General features: G+C 29.3%; 3 protein-coding genes across 3 annotated transcripts; 1 reads left to right on the top strand and 2 right to left on the bottom strand.

Moving 5' to 3' along the window:
- Window positions 1–138: 138 nt before the first annotated feature.
- Window positions 139–1,616, bottom strand: LOC103574744 (uncharacterized). Its single transcript, XM_008554253.2, has 3 exons — window positions 1,426–1,616; window positions 960–1,058; window positions 139–863 (listed from the first exon to the last, which is right to left on the bottom strand). The coding sequence occupies exons 1-3, from the start codon at window positions 1,541–1,543 to the stop codon at window positions 607–609; spliced, it is 474 nt and encodes a 157-aa protein (XP_008552475.1). The 5' UTR covers window positions 1,544–1,616; the 3' UTR covers window positions 139–606.
- A 2,112-nt stretch (window positions 1,617–3,728) lies between these two features.
- LOC103574745 (phenoloxidase-activating factor 2-like) lies at window positions 3,729–9,211 on the bottom strand. Its single transcript, XM_008554254.2, has 5 exons — window positions 9,031–9,211; window positions 7,511–7,605; window positions 5,730–5,983; window positions 4,983–5,415; window positions 3,729–4,903 (listed from the first exon to the last, which is right to left on the bottom strand). Exons 1-5 carry the CDS (start codon window positions 9,146–9,148, stop codon window positions 4,739–4,741), a joined length of 1,065 nt encoding a protein of 354 aa, XP_008552476.2. The 5' UTR covers window positions 9,149–9,211; the 3' UTR covers window positions 3,729–4,738.
- Window positions 9,212–13,463: 4,252 nt separating this feature from the next.
- Window positions 13,464–14,509, top strand: LOC128668631 (uncharacterized). Its single transcript, XM_053741956.1, has 2 exons — window positions 13,464–13,927; window positions 14,006–14,509. The coding sequence occupies exons 1-2, from the start codon at window positions 13,852–13,854 to the stop codon at window positions 14,473–14,475; spliced, it is 546 nt and encodes a 181-aa protein (XP_053597931.1). The 5' UTR covers window positions 13,464–13,851; the 3' UTR covers window positions 14,476–14,509.
- The last annotated feature ends 9,016 nt before the right edge of the window (window positions 14,510–23,525 follow it).

Raw genomic sequence — 23,525 nt, 5'->3', positions numbered from 1 at the left:
AAATTATAGAGATCTGGCAACACCGGGCGCAATGCTCTCTGAAATAGTGTAGAATAAAAAGCGGGAAATTCAAATCTTTCACGCTTTTAGTACAATTTAGCTGCGTAACTAAAATATTAAAATCATTATTTAAATAAGTTATAAAAAAAAAAAAAAACGATTAAATAAATATGATACTTTTTGAAAAGACAATTTTTTAGATAAATTTTCGTTTTTTTATGAATCAACATTTGTGCCATAATTGCTTGAGCATCGTTTTAATTAATTAATAGGTACTATTATTAGAAAGCGCAATACTATTTGTATATACTGAGACAATAAACAAAAATACATAAACACTCAGAGCAACGTTGTCAGATCTCTAAAACTAACAACGTGTAATTGTATGTGTGAACGTCTGTGTGCCGAGCGTTTTAAATTTTTGTCTATAGTAAATACTCTGACTGTAGTATACCACGCTGGAACTACCTTAAGAATGGAGACAGGAAAATGAATTTGATTATTCAATCAAATGCTCAAAAAATAAAAGAACGGAGTCAGGAAAAAAAATGATGGCTGGAAAGTTTTCGGTTGGGCACTCGGATCCACCTTTATTCATGTTTCCTTTTAGTTTATTGGTAAGCATAGATTAGCAGCTATAGCAATAAAGCTTTGTTTGCATTTACACAGAAAATCAATGCAAACGGAGTTTTCAACCTGGCATTGATCATCTTTCCAACAATATCCGTTTAAAATTGGGAGACACATTGATGTTCCCACTGCTATGTTAGCTAATGTACAAACACATTTTCTTTCTTTCGAACAGAATGAATGCCACGAATCACTGCATTTCGTAACATCATTACAGGAACTCAGCAAGTGTGCTGTAAAGAACAATCAATAAGTAGATAAAGTCGATTAACTAGTTCCTTTAACAATTTTATACTTTCTAAAATTGATATTGATAGAATAATACTTACTTTGAACACATTGGGCAACAGATATTGCCGTATAATTACTTTTACATTGACATTGATAATTAGAACAATGTAATGTATCATCATAATAATCGGCTTCGCCTAGGCTAACAATGTTCCATTTTACCACTGTGATTACGCGGTGTATCCACCGTGGTTCCACGGTGGCTTTACCACCGTGTGTACACGGTGTTTCCACTATGATTGGGCAGTGGATACACCGTGGAAACACGGTGGTGAAATCGCACAAAGCCACCGTGGAATCACGGTGGATACACTGCGTAGTCACAGTGTATACAGGGTGGTAAAATGGAACAAACCCACCGTGTAACCACGGTGGATCCACGGTGTTCACACTTCCACGGTGTTTCCACCGTAATTCAAATCTGCGAGGGATGTCTAATAAACAGTAATATTTTATTTTGCCCACAGTTTCCTAGTACCAAATGAATTATTAACTATCAATCACCTCTTCGTTCACGTGATAACTTAGTAACATTATGCAACATAAATCCACTTGTTCGTTTTATAATAATAAACAACAAAACAAATTTAAATAAATTTATTCCAATAATTTTATGAGACATTTTTTTATATTAATGAATTATTTATTGTTTAATATTCTTTCAACAATATTTTACGACATTGAGTATATACTGATTCAGATTATAAATAAGTAGAACATTTTTTTTTTCTTATATATATCTATACATATACATATATATGTGTATAATAATTGTGAGAGTGATCATATTTATCATTACTTGGGACTGGAATGGTAGAGAGGGGCGTGTCTAAAAAAAAATCCGAGTGTCGATTGGCCCTGCGGGCTGACCTCAAAACTTCCCGCTGATTTCGAGATCAAGAGGCTGACAAGTTATGTTTTATACTAAAGTTTGAAAATTTAAGAATCGAAAATCATTAATGAAGAAGCGGTTTTTAAATTTTTATTTCCGATTATGTTCAATGGAATGAAAGTATTGAGGTAGAAACCAATATCAGTGATCAAAATCAAGATTTGAAAGAGTTTTGACTTAGGTCAGAACAATAATATATGAAATATCCGAGAAAAGTGTTAAAAACTGTTTTTTCAATTTGTTGTGAATAATATGATTTAAACTAAAGAACAAATTAGATGACATTTTATGATGATCGAAAGAGAGTATGAATAAGAAGAGTCGGCATGATTTTAGACTTATTTTAGTACATAATATTTTGATTTAGCCGGAAAAATAACATAAAATGTTATTTTTTTAGCTTTTCAACACCGATATCTTTTGAACTAATCAACCGATTTTCATATTTGAGGTAACAATCGGCGCATTTTCTTGAATTCTAGAGCTGATTCAAATTCGGATCGATCGGTTCAGCCGTTTCGAAGATATTTGGAAAAACCCGTATTTTATCATTTCTTTCTGCAGCGATATTTCTCGAACTCATTAATTGATTAAGATAAATGAGGTCGCAATCGACGCGTTTTAAAAGTTCTAGAGCTGATTAGATTTTGAATTCGATTGTACTTTGTTTCGGAAAAATCAATAAAAAACAAAAAAAATAATTTTTTTTTTGTAATTCGCAAATATTTTCGAGTCTAGTTGATCAAACGATCTGAAATTTTCAGAAAAGTTGATGACCAACAAGCCCTTTCGATTGCTGCAAGAACCATTCAAGTCGATTCATTAGTCAAAAAGTTATAGACCGGTCACACATACACACACACACACACACCACTCTGAAAATAATCAGGATAGCTTTCTAGGACTTCAAAACGTCGAAATCTGATGAAAACTCGATTTTTGAAAATCGGAGTAAAAATAATAACTTCTCAAAATTGATGAAAATCATTGATTTTCTTAGCGAGAATTTAAAAAGTAGATGACTATTGTGAGGAAAATTGTAATCTATGTACACATATACGATGAGATCGTTGGTAACAAATATAAGTGTAAGCCCAATAGAATGTGCACACTAAAAACGAATTAATGTTTTACTACCAGATGTTGGGTCCTGAGTTATCAGCTTCCAAAACGACACATAAATGAAAAAATGTGGAAAGCTGTTGAATATGTGGTAATCCGAAGCTCAAATTGTTCGAAAAGATTATTGTTTATACATTTTTAGGCTCCCTGAGCTCAAACATAGTATCAAACAATACTATTTTTGAGCTAAAAAAATTCAGACGTAAGCTTGATCGTCTCGAACTGCCGACCATCAGCGAGAACGATGCTGGCTACGTATTTCTTTAATAATATCAATATGTTTTTTTTTTAATTTCCAAGGTCTTTCTTTGTTCCCAATCAATAAAACTGGGTAGCCTTAATTGATTCTTTATTAAGTCATTAATGAATGCTTTGAAGGCGTTTGTTTAATGAGTACATATATATTTTTTATCACTTTGTTTTCGACTGAGATCGATAATTCTTAAAAACTTTATAAAAAAAAATCAGGGCGTCAGTAAGCCCTGCGGACCAGCCCCAAAAATTTTCACTTTCTACGAGCTTCTTGAGCTCGAAAATATTTTTGTATGCCGTTGTTTTCGAAAAAAATCATTTGTTATCATTGTTTTCTCCAACGATATTTCTCAAAAGGACCCTGAAATGTCGACATCTGATGAAAACTCGATTTTAGAAAATCAGGATAAAACTAATAACTTGCCGAATTTTTGAAAATTAACAATTTTTTTAGCGGGAAGTCAAAAAAATATAAAGAAAATTGAATAGTTTACTTATTAATTTGAATAAACATCTACTAAATTTTTACAATCAATTATTTCGATTATCAATATTTATTTTATTAAGACGTACAAAAAATTTTATGATTCAATCATTGATCTAACCTAAATTTACGGAGAAAAAAAACAGTACCCATTGGTACACGGAATAGTGATGCAGTCAATAAAATATACAAAATAATAAAATCTTTCATCAAAACGTAAGGATTATTCTGATGACAGCAACAGCTACTCTTCTGACAGCAGTGAGTACCGTGTCTAATTACAGTGAGTAATGAGGTCCATGGTAACTTATCTCCGACAAGTGATCACACGACAATGGATTCCTCAAATAACTGATCCCACAGACTAGATCTAACCAACAACCAGTGCTGCCAGAACGTGGGATATTTTTACCGCCTCCTGCCATTACAGTCAATGCTATTTCACCTCAAGAGGGGGTAAAAATATCGCACGTTCTGGCAGCACTGCCAACAACTAAGTTTCTAATTCATCAGTTTCATCAAGATTTTAATAACTTTTATTATCATCAGTTCTTGAACATTCATCTTGATCATTTTCAACAAAATGTGAATGGGATGAATTCGTAGGGATCACAAGTCATCGAGTAAAATTGTTAGGATCAGTTGATGGTACACCTGCGCAGTACGACATGCGCAGTACGACTGTGAACGTGGCTAACAACATGTCCGGTTATTGCGCAACAGTGAAATATATAGTACTTATAACTCTGCAGTAAGATAACCAGACGAGTCAAAAGAGTGATAAATGTGTTCCAGGAGGTAATCAATTGATATTTCTACACTATGCCCACTTTACTGCATTATTTCGAGGTGACTTACACCTCATCTGATAGTGAAAGTAGTCCCGTGCCTAGCGCTCAGAAACTTCCGTTTGAGCCCAACACGTGGTTAAGCGGTCACCCAGCCGATATTTGGTTATTTCATACATTATAGTGTCTGCATAACTGTTCTGCACCGCAGCGGTTACTGTTTTTTTCTCCACGAAATATATTTTTAATAATAAAAATCAATCAATCTTAAACAGACAATTAACATGAATTGACGATTTGTTCGCGAATCCAATCAATATAGGTAATGATGTTGACATAAAGGCCAGGGATTGTTTGTCCACATCCAATGCCACCAGCAACCAATCCCACAACTTCCCACCGACCGTTTTCTCGTTCACAGACCAATGGGGCGCCACCATCACCCTGAAAATAATTTGAAAAACAACAAAATCAATTAACCCATAAGAAATTGAATTAATTATAAAAATAATTATTTAATTACCGTGCAAGAATCTTTTCCTGGTTCAGCACCGGCACAAAGAAAACTTCTTTTATCCAATTTATAATTGTGCGTTAATCTTGTAGTCTGCAGACGCTCTTCACATTTTTTAGCATCAACAATCGGAACATCAACTTCTTTTAATGGCTGAATAAAACGTCCAGAAGGATCAAAATCGGCTTCATTCCATCCTGATACCCAACACCTTTTTTTTGGTTTAGGAGCTCCCAGTGGCAAACATGCGATATTAATATGAGGACTGATAGCTAATGGCACTGATTCAGAGAGCTTTATCAATGCTAAATTATTTTGTGCTGTTTTAGCATTAAATTTTGGGTGAATTATGACATAACGAGCTTGGTAATCATATACTTGACAGGGAGCATTGTCTCCATATCCAAGACTATCTCCTATATGAATTCTTATTGAACTGGATCTGTAATGATTATTTTATCGGTTAACTACACGGAGAAATTATTCTTGTCTGAAATGCTATGGTGTCATAGTAAAGCCGGACCATATTTCCCATCTTTTTACAGTGTACATATTTACACGTAATAAATATTAACCCTGACTACTAATATTTGTATGGCTTTAATAAGGTTCTTCATGATTTAACGTTAACAATTATATAATGACAATAGATTGACAATAGTTATTGCAGCTCCATTTATAACTGATTCTAACTTTAATAGAATGGAATTAATTTCAAACTCATACTTAAAATTTAATTGAAAAAATAAAACTTACGGTATCGATTTAATTTTATGAGCAACAGTCAAAACATGACTACTTGTTACTAGAACTCCTGCACCAGCAGTGCGATAAGTTTCACTATTAATACGTACTAAGATGGCAACATGCCATGGATATTCTCCAATATTGGCAATACCATTCTCATAAGTGGTATCCGTTAATTTTCTGCCGCCACATATTTCATTTGCCATCCCCACAGCAATATCACAATATTTTACTTTGCCAAATGGACACTCTTCTAGGTATTCCTGTGAATAATATAACTAATTATCCAAACACTATTCTGTTTAGTTATATTTTAGATTATTAGTGCCATCGAGTATAATACCCGATTCCGGGGTCTGGAAATATGGGCGCCAGCCACTGTTACTAACCGAACGAGAGCATTATATTCAATATCACTAGTTGTCAATGATATTTTTATATTTTATAAAATGAATGCTCAAAATAAATATACCGTTAAATTCCTAAAGACGGCGTTATGCAGTCGCAATCTAGAGAATTTTTGTTGCTTGTAAAATTTCGGGTAAAAGGTATGCACAAGTGTTTTAAGAAAAATTGAACACTACTTCCGACTAATCAGAAACGATCGATGTTTGATGATAAAATTTATTTTGAGCATGTACCATAAGGTAGAAATTACGTTTTTCGTCACTTTAGGGTCATTTTTGGACAACTGAATTTATAAAATGCACGCCCGAGTCAAAAAACGAATTCCAGTTCGAACCTCAAAATACTACGTGAGGTATTTGAGGGACAAATTGGACGAGATTAAGAACTGTGTGGAAAGTAATTCCAGTTTAGGCCTTAATGTTGTAGTTACGGGCAATTTTACATAATTGAGGGCTAAACTGGTATAAAAAAAAATTATGCGGGGACCTCAAAATCCTCATAATATAAAAAAATTTACTGCTACAGATTTAGGCCTCAATTTCTCAAATGACGTAACCTATGTGGGTTCCCTCACATTTTTTCGTAAGAAATAAATACTTTAGACCGAGAATCTCAAAAAAATTGACCCAAAAATAAATAATTAATTACAAATTTGCAGAAAAATTACCGGAACCTCTATAAAGTATAACAAATGAAAATGAATATTTATTTTTATTTATATCCATTCAAAAAAATATAATGGTTACTATGAGAAAATAGTTAACCGAAAGAAAATTCAGTATACATTTTTTCAATTAAAATACAAAAATTTATTGAGGACAAAATGTTTGATATTGTATTCTATATTATTTAAGAAGTTTAAAAAAAATTTTTTTTGAGACCTATTAATAGTTTGTTCAGGAATATATAAAAACGAATAATAATAATAATAAATTAATGAATTTTTTTTATTTGAAATATATATTTTTGTAAGTGCTCATATTTTTTTTCAACTTGAAAGTTTTGTAAGTCCAGAAAACGATAATTTATTTTTTGAGAATTTTGAGAGCTTCGTTAGAATTTACAACCGATGAAGGGTTTCCATTTAGACCTCATAATTCTCACTGAGGATTTAGAGTACCACTATCGTATCATTTTTTGTCCGGTAAATAAAAGATCAAAGGAATTGAATTTTTTGAGGTCCAAACTAGAATTTTTTTTTGACTCGGGGCAATCACATAATTTATTTGTTGATTGAATTTAATGATACATTTATAATACTATCGCAATCAAAGTTTCATTTTATACTTGTGCATTAATGAAAAGTATTGAATGCCCGAAAATTGAACAGTGGCCACAAATAGTTTTTCAACCCAAAATAAGTTTTTTTTAGAAATATTCACCTGATTTGTTATCCGTAAATCAATATCACCATCAGAAAATTTGCACAATTTATTTAGATCATCGCAATAGCAATTTGGTGATACTAGTCCAGCACCTAAAATAATTTAAAAAAAAATTATTCTTCTTCCAAACGAAAATATATATATGTGACATGTATGCATCAATGCATTGACCAAGCTTCTAAAAAGAAAGTGTTCGGATCGATTTTAAGAGCTTATCATTAAAATGGAAATAATTAGAAAACAATGCAGAATATGAAAAAAAATTATCAATAATAATTTGCAGGAAATAAAATTGTCTACAAAAAATATCAATGGCATTTTATAATAAGTCCGATAGTTTCGTTGGAAAAGTAAAAAGATCACGAAATTTACTCTAACTTGACTTTGAGGTCCGATAACTTTTGAACAGATGGATTTATCAAAAAATCATAAGAGGCTTTTTTTGTAGAGCGTTAAATTCCCTACAAAAATGTATACTGGGTTTATCTGTACATTGAGCCATTGCAGCGGCTTTCTTTTGCATTGAGAAAAAAAGTGTGCTGTGAACGACCGTAAATTCGCTCAAACGAGATGTACACAAAAAAAAGTATACTTTGGCGCAAAAAATTTTCATTCATCTCAAGAAAATTTTTTGTGTGATGAATTGCACACAGAAATTTTCTTAGGACTAGAAAAAAATTCTCAACGCAAGTAAACATTTTCTTCGGAAGAATAAAAATTGTATGTGCCAAGAAATCTTTTTTTTCTGTGTATTTCACTAAAAACGGCTACAGTACTACCTTAGTAAGTTACGACGATTTGGGACCGTCGTAATAGTTTAAGGGGCAATAAAAGTATTAGTCTCGATTGATCTGGAGCTAGGAAGGGTATGTAGGTGTGAGGGATCGTTAGTGTCTATAAATCCAGGCAAAAAAATTTATCAGTAACATTTAATTTTTCATTTCTCGAAATCAATATAAATAATTATTATTTAATTTTACTTGCAATAATGAATCAAATAAATTTTTTCTTAAATTAATAAATTTTTAACGATTGTTTTATTAGAAAAAAAATAATGATTAAGTAAATAATATTAGAAATTTTAAATATTCATTTGTTTTATGATTAATATTAAATCTGATATTAATTTAAAACTTAAGTAACGGCTGGATGGGTTATCTTAAAGTCTAATAAACTAAATTAACTCAAAATTTATCGATTGTATATTTTTTACAATTTTTGCATGTCCACATTACCCCTCAAAATCTCATGAAATGATCAGCTACTTTATAAAATACAATAAACATACTCTCACACACACACTATGAAACTGAAATGTAATATGAGGATCTCAGGTAGTTCGAAAATTTTTTTTGGTGGTTTAGGGTTAAGCACGGGTTGTATAAATGAGAAAATTCGTAATAGTGTAAAGTCGTAACTTTCTAAGGTAGTACTGTACTTCAATGAGAAGACTGAATTTTGGTCGCAGCACATTTTTTTTTATTAGCGCAGAATATTTATTAAAAAATATCAATTACTTCTCCGTTCACGTGATAGATTAGTGACATTGTGCAACAAAAATCCACTTGCTTGTTTTATTATTATGAACAATGAAATTAATTTTAATAAATTTATCTCTAAAATTTTCTCCGACATTTTTTCGTTATTTATAAATAACTAAATTATTTTATTTTGTTTAATTTGAAAAAAAAATGCACGACGTTGATTTAACACTGACTGAAACTACGAATGGAAAAAAAATTTTGTTTCAGTGTATATATATAATATGTATGAATAGTTGTGAGAGTAATTATGGATGATTCTTCATGCGTAACTAGTCAGCTATTACCAAAATTTTAATGTTCACATTGAAATAAAAGAAGTAGATGAAGGTCAACAGGGGAAATGAATTAATAAGTGAAAGTTGGGCATCCGAGTATATTTGAAAAAATAAAGTCATTTGTAATAGAAAACAATATGTAGAGTTTTTGACATCTTTACAATAGATAAAAAAATTTTTTGTAAATTAATAAGCTTCCGGTTTCGCAATATTCTTTATTATTTAATATTTTATGATTTTTAATTTTTGCTCAATTGAATAATTTTCTCATTGGGAATTCCATCAATTGAAATAAGTAAAAAAAATTGTATAGAGGGGGGGGGGCAGAATCGGGAACCCCCAAAATTTTATAGAATTTTTTTTAATGCTGTTGACACATACCAGAACACTTTTTTAAATACAATTGAACATCATTTTGAATTTTTTTACCGTTTGAAATTAAAAAAAAATTTTTTTTTCTTTTTGCATTCGATAATTATATATATCGGTTTTGATAATTTATTGTTCTAGGTTACTGAATATTAGTTGATTGTTAATTAGCTCTAGTAATTAATTAATTTATTTTTAATGTATCGATACATGTCCTTTAGATGTCAATTTACCTTTTTCATTATGATTAGATTCAGTATTTTGTTATAAAGAGGACTTAATTGTACGAAGCTACAGTATTTTGTTAATTGTTAAATGGAGGTTTGAGATTATTCGTTGTTTAATAAAAATTGCAAATTCAGTGATAATCTACATGAATTTGGAATGATGTAACCCGGACTACTCCCTTTCTCCATAAATCTAACCGAGTCAAAATTAAAACAGTAGTTTGAACTTCCAAAGCCTCAGTTCTTTTGATGTTGGACTTGTCGCTGAATGTAATATGTTATTTAAGTCCTCGATGTCCTAAAAGTAGCCTATGGAGGAGTAAATCACCTTTTTAAAATGGTATTTTAACCCTCTAAGGCCTACTATATATTTTAAAATGCTATTCAAGTCCTCAATACCCTAAACGAAGCGCATGGAGGACTTGATCACCTTTTTAAAAAGATGTTTTAACCCTCCAAGCCCTACATACTTTTAATCTGTAACTTCGAATGGGCTTAATTCTTTAGCATGGTATAATTGTTATAATAATATCTGCATTTTAAATACATAAAGATATTTCCAACTGATCGTGAGCGTCCGAGTAGCAGTGCGGCAGTGGTTGTGCTTCATATTCGTTAGGTCTTGGTTTCGAATCCCGGCAGCAGCAGATTATTTTTCAGCAGTTTTTTTTAAATTTCTTTGGTAGTTTCCGTTATCCAATACATCATTCGCATTTATTGTTCACATAAAATAATTAATTAATCATATACTTATAAGTCAAAGGCTCTAATTATTCAATTCGAATTTCGAATTGCAGTACTATTCTATTCGAACGCCTACTTGTATAACTTTAGCTATTATTATTAATGTTTTAAATTTTATTATTTTTCAACTCACAACAAAACATTTATTACTAAGAAATTATTTTTTGAATTTTTAAATTTCAAATTTTTTTCGATCATGGTGGCCATTTCTAATTAGTGGCCCCCTTTTCCCTTCTGTTTCTTTACCAATTGTACGCGATCCGATGAGAGTCTCTCGATCTACACTGAGAGAAAAGTGCTTAGTAACCTGAACTATGCAGCGATAGATATAAAAATATAGTCTCCCTAACCAATTTTTATTGTTACTGGAACTATGTACTAGTGTGAATCAGCACGGAAAAATAGTTACATTAACTAAATTTAAGAAACCATTTTTGCCTTATTATGGTCACTACAAAACTTTAATCATTTTAAAACAAGACTTAGTAGTGAACACAATATAATCTTTATCGTTTGCTCAATTAACATAAAATAGATACAGTAACTACGTTAGCTTAGTGACTGTGTGATAGTTGGTAGAAATAATTTTAATAGATGACACAACTAAGAATTTAGTTGTCGTCTCATACAATATCATTTATTTAGTTCCTTTTACTACTAACAAAAGTATCAACCGTACTATTTCATGTTAGTTCTCTAAACAGTCGATTTCTAGTTAATTTAATAATTATAGAATATTTCTGCTGACTAGTAATCAAATTTAAAAAAAAATTCAAAAGAGAATATCGTTATAAATACCATTAATATTTAGTTTCCCTGCCTCTAAATTGCATTCCTAATGCCAAAAGTGCGTATTGCAAAACATAAGCCAAAGAAGCGTATCAAACATTTTTTTTTGCTTATCAGTTCCGAATCGTTAAACATGTGGAGGTCGATTAAAAAAGTGAAAAAAAAAATTTTTTTATACCAAAAGGGCGTGTAAATATTTTTTGTTACTTAGATAATTCCCTCCAAATATGTGGGGCTTTTGAGCCAAAGTCGTAGCGTATTTCGCCGTACTTGAAGTCGTGGCGTATTTTGGCTCAACTCAAACCAAGTTGACTCACAGGTTTCTTTTTATCAGTGTGTGTAGAGAAACTCAAATTTGAAAGCCGTGTTTATAAGTTTTCATAACGTACAAATAAATAACCTTATGAGTTAAAGAGAAACCCTTTATAGCAAAATAATCAAACAAGATGTTTGAATCGAAGCAGTTTTACGATTTTCATATTATAAAATAATTCCAGCTATTAATATTAATCCTACATATATTTTTAAATTATGTGCTGTTTTTGAGAATTATAAATATACAGAAAAAACAGATAATTTGAATCCTGAAATTTTTTTAAAAATCGATTCGGGAAATCAAAATTTTCTTGCCCTAAATAAATAATTATCTTGAAATTTTTATTTTTAATTCAAATATTTTTTCTCAAGTTAACATATTCTTATGCTTAAAGCGAAGAATTTTTACTTGTTTCAAAAGTTTTTATTTCTTAATATTAGATATTTTTTTGAAGTAAGATATATGAGTTTTTGTAACAATCTGCACTTTTTTGTTTGAAGAATATAAAATTTATCGCAATGAGTACTATTATTTAACGCAAGAATTTTTTATGCTACAACCAAAACAAAAAAGTTGCTTAAACTAAGAGATAAAAGTCACCAGAACAAAGCAACAACAGCGGGAGTAGTTTGGTGCTCGCCACCAGATCGCGCCCACCTTTTGTATAGTGTCCCTGGTAAGAAACTTATTTCAGAAGTATTATATTCCAAGCTTGAGAACGATCCTGGCATAAATACTTCTCTGTTATCCGACAGAGTGACAAGAATCATTTTTGATTGTAATATAGTATATACTAAATTACATTAAGACATTAATATTTAATATTAATGTTTCCTAAAATAATTTTTGTTATAATAAAAAAATATCAAGTACGTTCAATGTGAAAGAAAAAAAATTTCTAAATTTGTCACGCAAATATTAGCTAGTAAATAAAAAAAAATCCAGTAATAATGAACCAAAATCTGCAGTACAGATCGCTAAATAATTTTATTTCTTGTAGTACTAAATCATGGAAATGGTAACTATGAATGTTTAGTTACAATAAGTCAAATCAGTACATTCTCAGAAAGTTCGATTTTCTAGTGTGTACATCTAGACACAAATACTTATTCCTACAATTATAAATGATCTGAAGAACTAAGTGTACATTATTAACATCACTATAATCTTATTGCTCATTGGACTAAGAATAAATTATTTACTACAATATAAATTATAATTATGTTAACTTTATCTTAGTATATGTAACTAAAAATAGTAAGAATGACTATGTAGTCGTAGATCACTTTACTATGGTGTATTAGTTACTGAAACTGATTTAGTTTAGCTGAGTCGTCTGTGAACTACGATTTCTTAGTTCAGAAAACCGATTTTTTCTCTCAGTGTATAAATTTAGGCTCTGGAGGCTTGTTTTACCTTTTTAAAAAGATGATTTGACAGAATGTATTTTTTTATATTTGTCAGTAAATTTTACTATAGTATTGTAATTTCTACCATACTTTTATCTCCGTAGAATAGTTCCTATACATTATGGGAATGATTCCATAATATTATAGGAATCATTTCTATAATTATAAGGACCATTACCAAAATGTGATGGGTAGCATTCCTATAATTATAGGAACTATACCTATAATTATGGGAAATATTCCTATAATTATAGGAACTGTTCCCATAATTTATGGTCGTAATTCCTATATTAGTATAGGAACGAATTTCACAAAATAGTGGGAACCTTCCCCATAATTTTCTTTCCGTATTGAAATTAATTGAATTAAGAGGATAATCAAATTCTTGTTCTTAAAAAGATTTTATTAAATTTCTTTCAGAGATATAATTATGATTAATGCATTAAAACGACTTTGATTTCACAATAAACTAAAATGATATTATCTTTCATTGATGGTATCTTCAAAGAGACTGATACGAATCTTGATAAGATATCTCAGCATGATAAATCGCTTATTCACACCACCTAATGTACTCTCTAATTACAACTGACAACTGTTTCAAAACATTAACACTCAATACTTTAATATCTTTATTTCACATAAATAATAAATTACCATAACAAATGTATTCGGTAATAAGTTATAAAAAATTTCTCATAACAATTATTTTTATCTCAAGTATTATTTTTAACGTCAGCGGTAAGTAATAATTATTTTATTTTATTTCAGATAAATAAATAAATCAGTCGTAATTATTTTTATTTTTTATTTTAAAAGGTTTAGAATGTTATGAGTGCACAAAAATACCAACATCAAGTGTCTACTGTATTAAAATACATAAAAACTTTATAAAAACATGTCCGAAAAAATATTGTACGATTTATCGAAAAGAATTGCTTGATATTTATGAGGGCAATAATGAGTTACAAGATTTAATTCGCTCATGCTCTGATTCAAAAAATTTTCCCGAATCGATTAATTTAACAGAGAGCAATATTAGAACATTGAATATAAATAGTTTAAAGAGTGACAGTGTTGTTATTACGACTGGTAATTACAAACATTACTATCAAACTTGTGATAGAGATCTGTGTAATAAAGGTAACGGAATTGATGAAGACGATAATGATTTAGTGTCAAATGTTATCATAGTGCCGGGTATCGGTACTAATTTATCTGCACTTATGACGAGTCCTAATTATTTTTCATACCTCGTTTATTTAATTATAATTTATTCGTTCATGTGAATTATAATCTTTGAATAAATATAATTTATTTTGACAGACTTTATCACATATTCATTTAATTAAAAATTATTAGTTTTTACTCATATAAAAAAAAATGTCAAAGTATGTTTGGTTCAGTGACCCCACTCTCCCCTACTTATATCGCAGTAATGATAAAAAAAAACTGTTCAATTTGTGTGGTGTAGCGAATGAGCGCACTCAATTTGTTCGTGCGCTCAACTTTGCTCTCGTGGACAATCGACAACTTACGACACTAGTTGTACAATATACTATTATATAAAACAAAAATCATTATTGTATCAATGGCATTAATGACTTGAACTAATTTCTACTTTTTTTTTTTTTTAATTAAAAATGTTACCCGGGTCGAAAAATTTGATCTGTTTTTAATCAACTAAAAATTTTAAGTTATTTTTGTTCGATTTTATTTTTTATTTACATTTAATTAATATATGAATTTTAATCTAATTTTGCCCTTACACGGAGAAAAAATTAAAGGAACTGTTCCTAGTACGTTTATGAAATATCATCCCATATCGTTATGGTAATGATTACTTGGGATTATGGGATATAGATCCATACTTTCTGGGAAGGTTTCCATAAATATGGGAACAATTCCTATCATTATGGTAACAGTTCCCATATCGCATGTGAAAGAATCATGGTAATGATTACCATACTCATAGGAATAGTTCCCATAAGCAAATAGGAACCAATCCTATAACCACATTGTAACGGTTCCTAAGCGTATATGGTAATGGTTACCATAATATTATGGTAATGGTTACCATAATATTATGGTAATGATTACCATAATATATAGAAATTATAATAATTTTTTTTTTTGTAATAAGCGTTTTTTTTGTATACTTAATCTTTTTGAGAAACTATATGACAATAAAATATTATTTTTGGTCAGATGAAAATTAATTTGTAAATAATAATAATAATAAATAACTTCATAATAATTTACACTGCAAAATTCTATAGAAAAAAAAAAATTAGTATAATTTCTAAATATTATGGTAACCATTACCATAACATTATGGTAACCATTACCATAATATTATGGTAACCATTCCCATAATATTATAGTAACCATTACCACAATATTATGGTAACCATTCCCATAATATTATGGTCACTATTCCCGTAATCTTATATTAACCATTACCATAATATTATGGTAACCATTCCCATAATATTTTGGTAACTATTCCCATAATATTATGGTAACTATTCCCATAATCTTATAGTAACCATTACCATAATATTATGGTAACCATTCCCATAATATTATGGTAACCGTTCCCATAATCTTATAGTGACCATTACCATAATATTATGGTAACAATTCCCATAATCTTATAGTAACCATTACCATAATATTATGGTAACAATTCCCATAATCTTATAGTAACCATTACCATAATATTATGGTAACCATTCCCATAATATTATGGTAACTATTCCCATAATATTATGGTAACCGTTCCCATAATCTTATAGTAACCATTACCATAATATTATGGTAACAATTCCCATAATCTTATAGTAACCATTACCATAATATTATGGTAACAATTCCCATAATCTTATAGTAACCATTACCATAATATTATGGTAACCATTCCCATAATATTATGGTAACCGTTCCTATAATCTTATAGTAACCATTACCATAATATTATGGTAACCATTCCCATAATATTATGGTAACGATTACCATAATATTATAGTAACTATTACCATAGGTACATAGTAACGATTACCATAATTCCATAGGAACTATTCCGATACCATATGGGAATTATACCCATAATTATAGGAATGGTTACCATAATATATATGGGTGCCGTTCCTATAATCAACATTTCAAAAAAACCGGTTACCATGCAGTATGGGAACCATTCCCATAATATATTGTAACTGTTACCATAATTTTCTCTCCGTGTATATAGTAGGCTGTACACTGCAACAATTAATACAAATAATGTAAGTTTATAAAAATTAAACAACCGAAATATCATAAGGTCTTAAAACTGCGAACTGTAAGGATTCATTGCAATTATATTAGGTCTCTAAGACTAAAGTTTAATAATTTCCTGTAGAAAAATAAAAAAATATTTTTCATTAGAAAATTCAAGTATCGTAATGTGTCAGGAAGCGTAAAAAAAAATTTTAATTAAAATAAGTAGCAAATAATTATTTATTCATAATGTTTAGTTTGCATGGTTGCTCTGGTGATGACAACAAATGACCGTGGCATAGAAAGGGTTGCATATGATTAGAACACGTATATAACGAATTCCCCCAGGATTATTTAGGAGCGAATGATATCCTAGAAAAATGATTACATGCAAACTTCTTGATGTATAGTGGATATTTTCCAATACATGAGGTGGGATTATTGTCACCCAGGTAAGTACTTACGTGTAATGATCAGTTGCAATTGTCGCACCAAAGCATAAAGACACACTTAGAAGCTTTATTAGTTATATTGATTGGAGTTTGAAGGACATAAATTTATATTTTATGTCCATTGCTAAAATATTTTATTTTTTAAATAAAATAAAAAATACAAAAACTTTATTTTTCACAATCTAACAATTATGTGGATTGTAAAAATTATTTTAATATCATTGATTTTCAAAATGTGTCGCGGTAATCTATTGTCGCAACGTAAACTATCTCAACATCGAACTTCTGTCGAACAAAATCAAGTGGTAACTATTAGACTGATTCAAAAAAATCGACTATTTTTTGTTTTCTTCATTATATCGAAAATATTGTTGGAAATGACGAAAAAAAAATACTGTGAAAATTTGAGCTCTTATTATTAATATTAACAGCTGCCGCATCGCAATTTTCTATTTCCCGTTTAAATAACATGGAAAAATTTATTTTTTAAGCTTTGGAATTTTGTAGCTCACGGTGGGGCCAATACTTTTGAATGTTAAAGACATATTCTTATGGGAAATTTGATGCTCTATAAAAAAGGTGTCTTATAACTTTTCGATATTTTTATTTCTTCAAAAGTTATTTAAAGTCAAAGTTAGATTGACGAAAAATTTTTACATTTTTTAAATTTTTCGACGCCACCATCAATTTTTTTGGAAAATTTCATAGGACCTTTTTTGTAGAGCATTTTATTTCCTATAACTTATCTTAAAGAAAATTTTCGATATTTTTCACAAGTCGTGAGTTATTTGTAATTAACTAAAAATTTCAATATAATTACTTTTAAGCTACAATATTTAGATTTTTTAAGAAGATTTCCAGTTAATTGCAAATAACTTACGACTTGTGAAAAATATCGAAAATTTTCTTCAAGATAAGTTATAGTAAATAAAATGCTCTACAAAAAAGGTCCTATAAAATTTTCCAAAAAAATTGATGGTTGCGTCGAAAAATTTAAAAAATGTAAAAATTTTTCGTCAATCTAACTTTGACTTCGAATAACTTTTGAAGAAATAAAAATATCAAAAAATCATAAGACACCTTTTTTATAGAGCGTCAAATTTCCCATAAGAATATGTCTTTAACATTCAAAAGTATTGGCCCCACCGTGAGCTACAAAATTCCAAAGCTTAAAAAATAAATTTTTCCATGTTATTTAAACGGGAAATAGAAAATTGCGATGCGGCAGCTGTTAATATTAATAATAAGAGCTCAAAATTTCACAGTATTTTTTTTTCGTCATTTCCAACAATATTTTCGATATAATGAAGAAAACAAAAAATAGTCGATTTTTTTGAATCAGTCAAGTAACTATATTTCGCTATTTGATTTATTAAGATTACGTAAATAAAATTTTAATGGTCAAATTATATGTCAACAGGTCGAATTGATGAAATTATGTTTCTCTGACAAATTGAATCCAGTAATTATAACGCACAATTTGAACGATATAGTTAATCAAAAATCATGGGATCCTTTGAGTTTAAACGCTATAATAATTAATGACGATTTTAATCCGAAAATAATTCAAGCATTTTATCCTGCTTACCCCACGTACGTCTTATCAACTGAATCATCCGAAATACTTCGCAACATTTTGAGCAAATTGAAAAATTTACCTGCCTGGAATGTAATTTCTTCTTTTTTTATCATTGAATCAGAGGCTGCAGAAAATAATTGCAAAGATTCATCTAAAATGCTTCAAGTACTTTGGGAAAGTGACTTGATTAACTCATTCTATGTTTGCCAGAATAATAGTAAAGTATTTTTGTACACGTACAACCCTTATACCAACCGAGCACCTGAACCCTGGAAAAGGGTTAGAAATCCCGATGATCCTGACAAATACTGGACCCTGCTTAGACAACCTCTGTCTATTGGTAATTTAATAAATTCAATCAATAAATATTTTTCTTATCCCTCGCGGGCCTGGAATCACTGTAAAATCACAGTGAAATCACAGTGAAATCACCGTGATTTTGTGTCATTCGGTCACTGTAGTTTTATGGTTATCTCACAGTGATTCGATAGTGATTTCACAGTGATCTTATTATGTTATCACAGTCGATTCATAGTTACCTCACAGTGATATTGCAGTGATTTTAGTGTGGTACCACAGCCAATTCACAGTGAATCCACAGTGAATTTCCAGTAAACTTACAGTAAATTCACCGTGAATATACAGTAAATTTACAGTGAATATATAGTGAATTCACAGTGAATTTCCAATGAACTTACAGTAAATTCACTGTGAATTTACTGTAAGTTTACTGGAAATTCACTGTGGAAAAAAAATACAAAAAAATTATTAAAACCTACCATCATTTTTTTTTTTCAAATAAAAAAAAAAACAAAAATTTTCAATGACTACCATTTTTTATTTTTCTTGTCATTCTATAATATCAAACTTTGAAGCTTTTTGTAATTTTTTCCATTAAACTTATTTCTCAAAACACATCTTGAAAATTTTTAAGTGTTCAGAGAACTTTGAAATAAAAAAAAAAGAATACAAACAAAAATTAAAAATGGCTATCATGACACAAATATTCAGTTTATTTAAAAAAAGTACATAAAAAAGTTGAAGAATGTTTGAACAACTTTTTTTTTGCTATTCTAAAATCACCATAAAACTATAGGCAAATCATCATAAATTTTCTGTGGAATCATGGGGAAATCACCATTAATTTACTGCGAAATCATGGTGAAATCGTCATTAATTCACTGCAAAATCATGGTGAAAACACTATTGATTTACTGTGAAATCACCATTACTTTACTGTGAAATCATGATGAAATCACCATAAATTTACTGTAAACTCGCAGTGAAATCACGGTGAATCATTACTAAATCACAATGACAAAATGGCACAAAATCACTGTGAATTCACTATGAAATCACCGTAAATACACCGTCAAATAACGGTGAAAGTGAATTCACTGTGATTTCACAGTGATTCCAAGTCCGCGAGGGTTTTTAATCAAAATTAACGTCTGTGTTAACATATTTATTGTGCAGATAAAGGAATATGTAGCAGTCTTCAATTCGATAAGACGAAATCTCTCGATGGATATCCAATCAAAGCAGTGGCATATCCTATTCGCAATCCATCAATGAGTCACCAGAAAAACAAGACACAACCATTGAAAAGCATAAAAGATAACGTTTCAAATATAAGTTATTTATTTTTTGATAGTTTATTCGAAGCAATAAATGCTACACCGATAATATATTTTGACGAGGACGGTGACTTAATTAATAATACAGCCGTAGGATGCTTACAACCATTGATTAACGGTACACGCGATATCGCGTTAAATTTACGTAAAATAGATGAAGATTTTTACGAGGAAATTGACACTATTAACTTATATTATCAACAAGGTTTTGTCTTATCTACACGAAATTATCCTTTGCGTATAAAAAATACTTCATTAGGTGACTTAATATACTTAAATAATGAAGTTATTGTTACTTTAGTACTAGTACTCTTAGCTACATTTATCATAACAGTATTTAGTATAGATAGTGTTGGTAATCGAAACTATGTACGAGGTTTTCGAGATATTTTGAAATTGATATTAGGTTTCGAAATAGAGGCACCATTTGAGAGGGCGTCGGCGCGTATAATATTTGTCATCGTTACTTTAGCCATGTATTCAATAATTCCGGAATTACAGGGCCAAATATCCGCTGTTTTGTGTTCTTCGATCGAAAAGTCTTATATAGAAAATTTCAACGATATGCAGCAATCACGAGCTGCAAATAGAATCATTTATTATCCTAGAGTTTTATCAAAAGATATGAATAGTTATATATCATCGCTAAATAAAAGTGAAGAATACAAAAAACATTATTTTCATCAAATAGACAGCAACAAATATTGTGATGATTATCTTAACGCTAGTTCTCTTAATGTTTGCGTTGATACTGTTGAGAATCAATTGCAAGCTTTTAATAGAGGATATAAAAATATGCGAGTAGCCCAAAAAACTGATTATGATAGTTATTTTTCGTACTGGACGCGACGGAATTGGGCGCTTAAAAATAAAATCGATGACGTCGCTATAAGATTACGGGAATCTGGTATCATAAACTATTGGGATAAAAAGATATTGTATAACAAACTTGATAAACACAAAACACCCATAAAACCTTGGAAACTTGAGTATAATCAATTGGGCCATCAATCTTTTGTTTTATTTTATTGGTTGATTTATTACCTTTTGATGGCTTCTCTAATTGTTTTTATTCTGGAAATAATTGTTTATAAGTGTCAACACGAATATCGAAGAATGATGAGAAGGTGGGAAAGTACTCAAATCATTAGGGAGTCTCCTGAAGTCCATATGGAAATTCAAGAAATTGAATAATAATTTATTACTTGTATAAGGTAAATGTCCCAATACCGGAACGACGAAGGGTATATGACTGATTTTTATCGTTTTAAAAATATTCGAATAAATTATAAACCAAAATAATTTATTATATCATATAGAATAGACATTTACCAATTCAAAAATAATCAAATTAGTTCATTTTTCTTAAATTTAATATAAAAAAAAAGTTTTTTTCTATGACACCCAAAAGACTGAATACTGGAACGCTGAAATAGCCTTGTCCCAATATGGGAATTTGGTTGTCCTAATACCGGAACAGTAACTAAAATAAGTTATTTTTTGCATTTATTCATGGTGAAAATATTAATAATTATTAAATAATATTAATGTAAAACGAGTATGAATGTAGCAGACATCAGAGAACTTTAAAATTATAAATAAATAAGATAAATAATTGAAAAAATAATATTTACAAAAAAAGCACTATTAATTTCAAAATTTTTTGAATTTGCATTTTTTTAAATTTTATATTATTAATTATTTACTCGATTTATTAATAATTTTAAATTTGTCTGATGTCTGCTATGTCACACCCATAATGTAAAATGTATTTAAAATTTAAAAATGATTGAATATTCAATGAAAATAAATATTTTGAACTAAAGAATAGAAACAAAATAAATCATTTGAGGTTATACTAGAAAAATAATTTAAAAAAAAAAACTAAAAACAAAAATTTATTTTTTTATGATTTAAATTAGAGTTTATCTATATTTGATGTATTTTTTATAACAATCATACATACTGCATTAAATATTAGGGCTCCAGTAATAATAAGTATTGTACTTGATTTAGCCAGTCAATAAAACTCACCGTTAATGTCTATCGATAACATTAATATGATTGGCTGTTCCGGTTCTGGCCACGGGTTCATTTTGGTGTACCAATAGACGAACAGTAAAATTAATATAATAATACTATTTTTTTCATATTTTTAATATGTTTTCTTGAATTTTATGTCATTCAAGATGCATATACAAAAAAAAAATTATTGAAAAGTAATTCTATGCATTTTCTATAAGCTTAAGACCATTGACTGATTTCTTAGCAAAACTATTAAGAGACATGAAAAAGTCATGAATCCGAGACTATTGCTCTAATTAACATTTTTTTTTTCATATTTTAAATATTTTCTAAAATCTATTTTATATTTTATTTTTTAACTGAAAGATTAAGGTTTCAAATAAAGAAAGTTTTATTTAGTTTCATCGCGTACGAGTTGAAATATAATATAATGATTATCAAATCGTTCCGGTATTGGGTCTTGTTCCGGTATTGGGACATTTACCTTAATTGTTCATCAATTTTTTTGCGTTGATTTTAAAAGTTACCAATCAAAAACAGATTAATCAAAATTTTTGAAACGAAACCGATGTCAAAAAATTTTAAATACGTCTCTTTTGACACATTTCTTGATTTACAGTCAATTTAAAAAAATAATAATAATGAACATTTTTTATTAGAATTGAATTCTTGTCACCGCATGGATAAATCAATTACGCCCACTAATCTTTGACTTGATATTCACAAAGTAAAATCACATTGTTAATGTTTATAATATCAAGAGGTGTTTGTTTGAATAAAGAAATTCACAAAACTAATTTTTTTTCTTGATTAAATTTAATTTATTCAAATCCCATCTTCAAGGTTTTGTTTATTTACAGAGCTAGAGATTGTAACCTATTAAACTTAGAATTAAAATAAATAAATATTTATTTATACTGTTTACTTTTTGCGGTCGCTCTGGTAATTTTCTGCACTCGGCCAGGTTAGGTGCTGTGTCACAAATTCTTATGTATCTCCGAAAATAATTCGAATTTTGAAAAATCCGTTCAAGGGCATATTTTTGAGAGTCTAAACTTTAAAAATATACAAAAAAAGAAAATCCATTTTTTTAAATTTCTCGACCAGAATATCCCTTATAGAATATGCATTATTTCATTTTTCAATTATGGTGAATTTTTTTGTTGACAAGAAAAAAATTGTTGTCAATTTTAAGCTAAATTTGTTGTCAATTTGTTGTTAATTTGACTTGAAAAATTATTAAGTATTTTTACCGTCAAATTGTAGACAATTTTATGTATAAATTTGCTTACCTTTTAAAATGCTAAGAATGGACATTACCGACTTTTTTTTCGTACGTTTACCTTCAAATTGAAGACAAATTAACCGCAAATTTATATTTCCAACTT

The sequence above is a fragment of the Microplitis demolitor genome, chromosome 9 (genome assembly GCF_026212275.2).
Source record: "Microplitis demolitor isolate Queensland-Clemson2020A chromosome 9, iyMicDemo2.1a, whole genome shotgun sequence".
Lineage (NCBI taxonomy): Eukaryota > Metazoa > Arthropoda > Insecta > Hymenoptera > Braconidae > Microplitis > Microplitis demolitor.
Note: the sequence above shows the minus strand (reverse complement) of the source record. Positions and strands in the feature narration are given on the sequence as shown.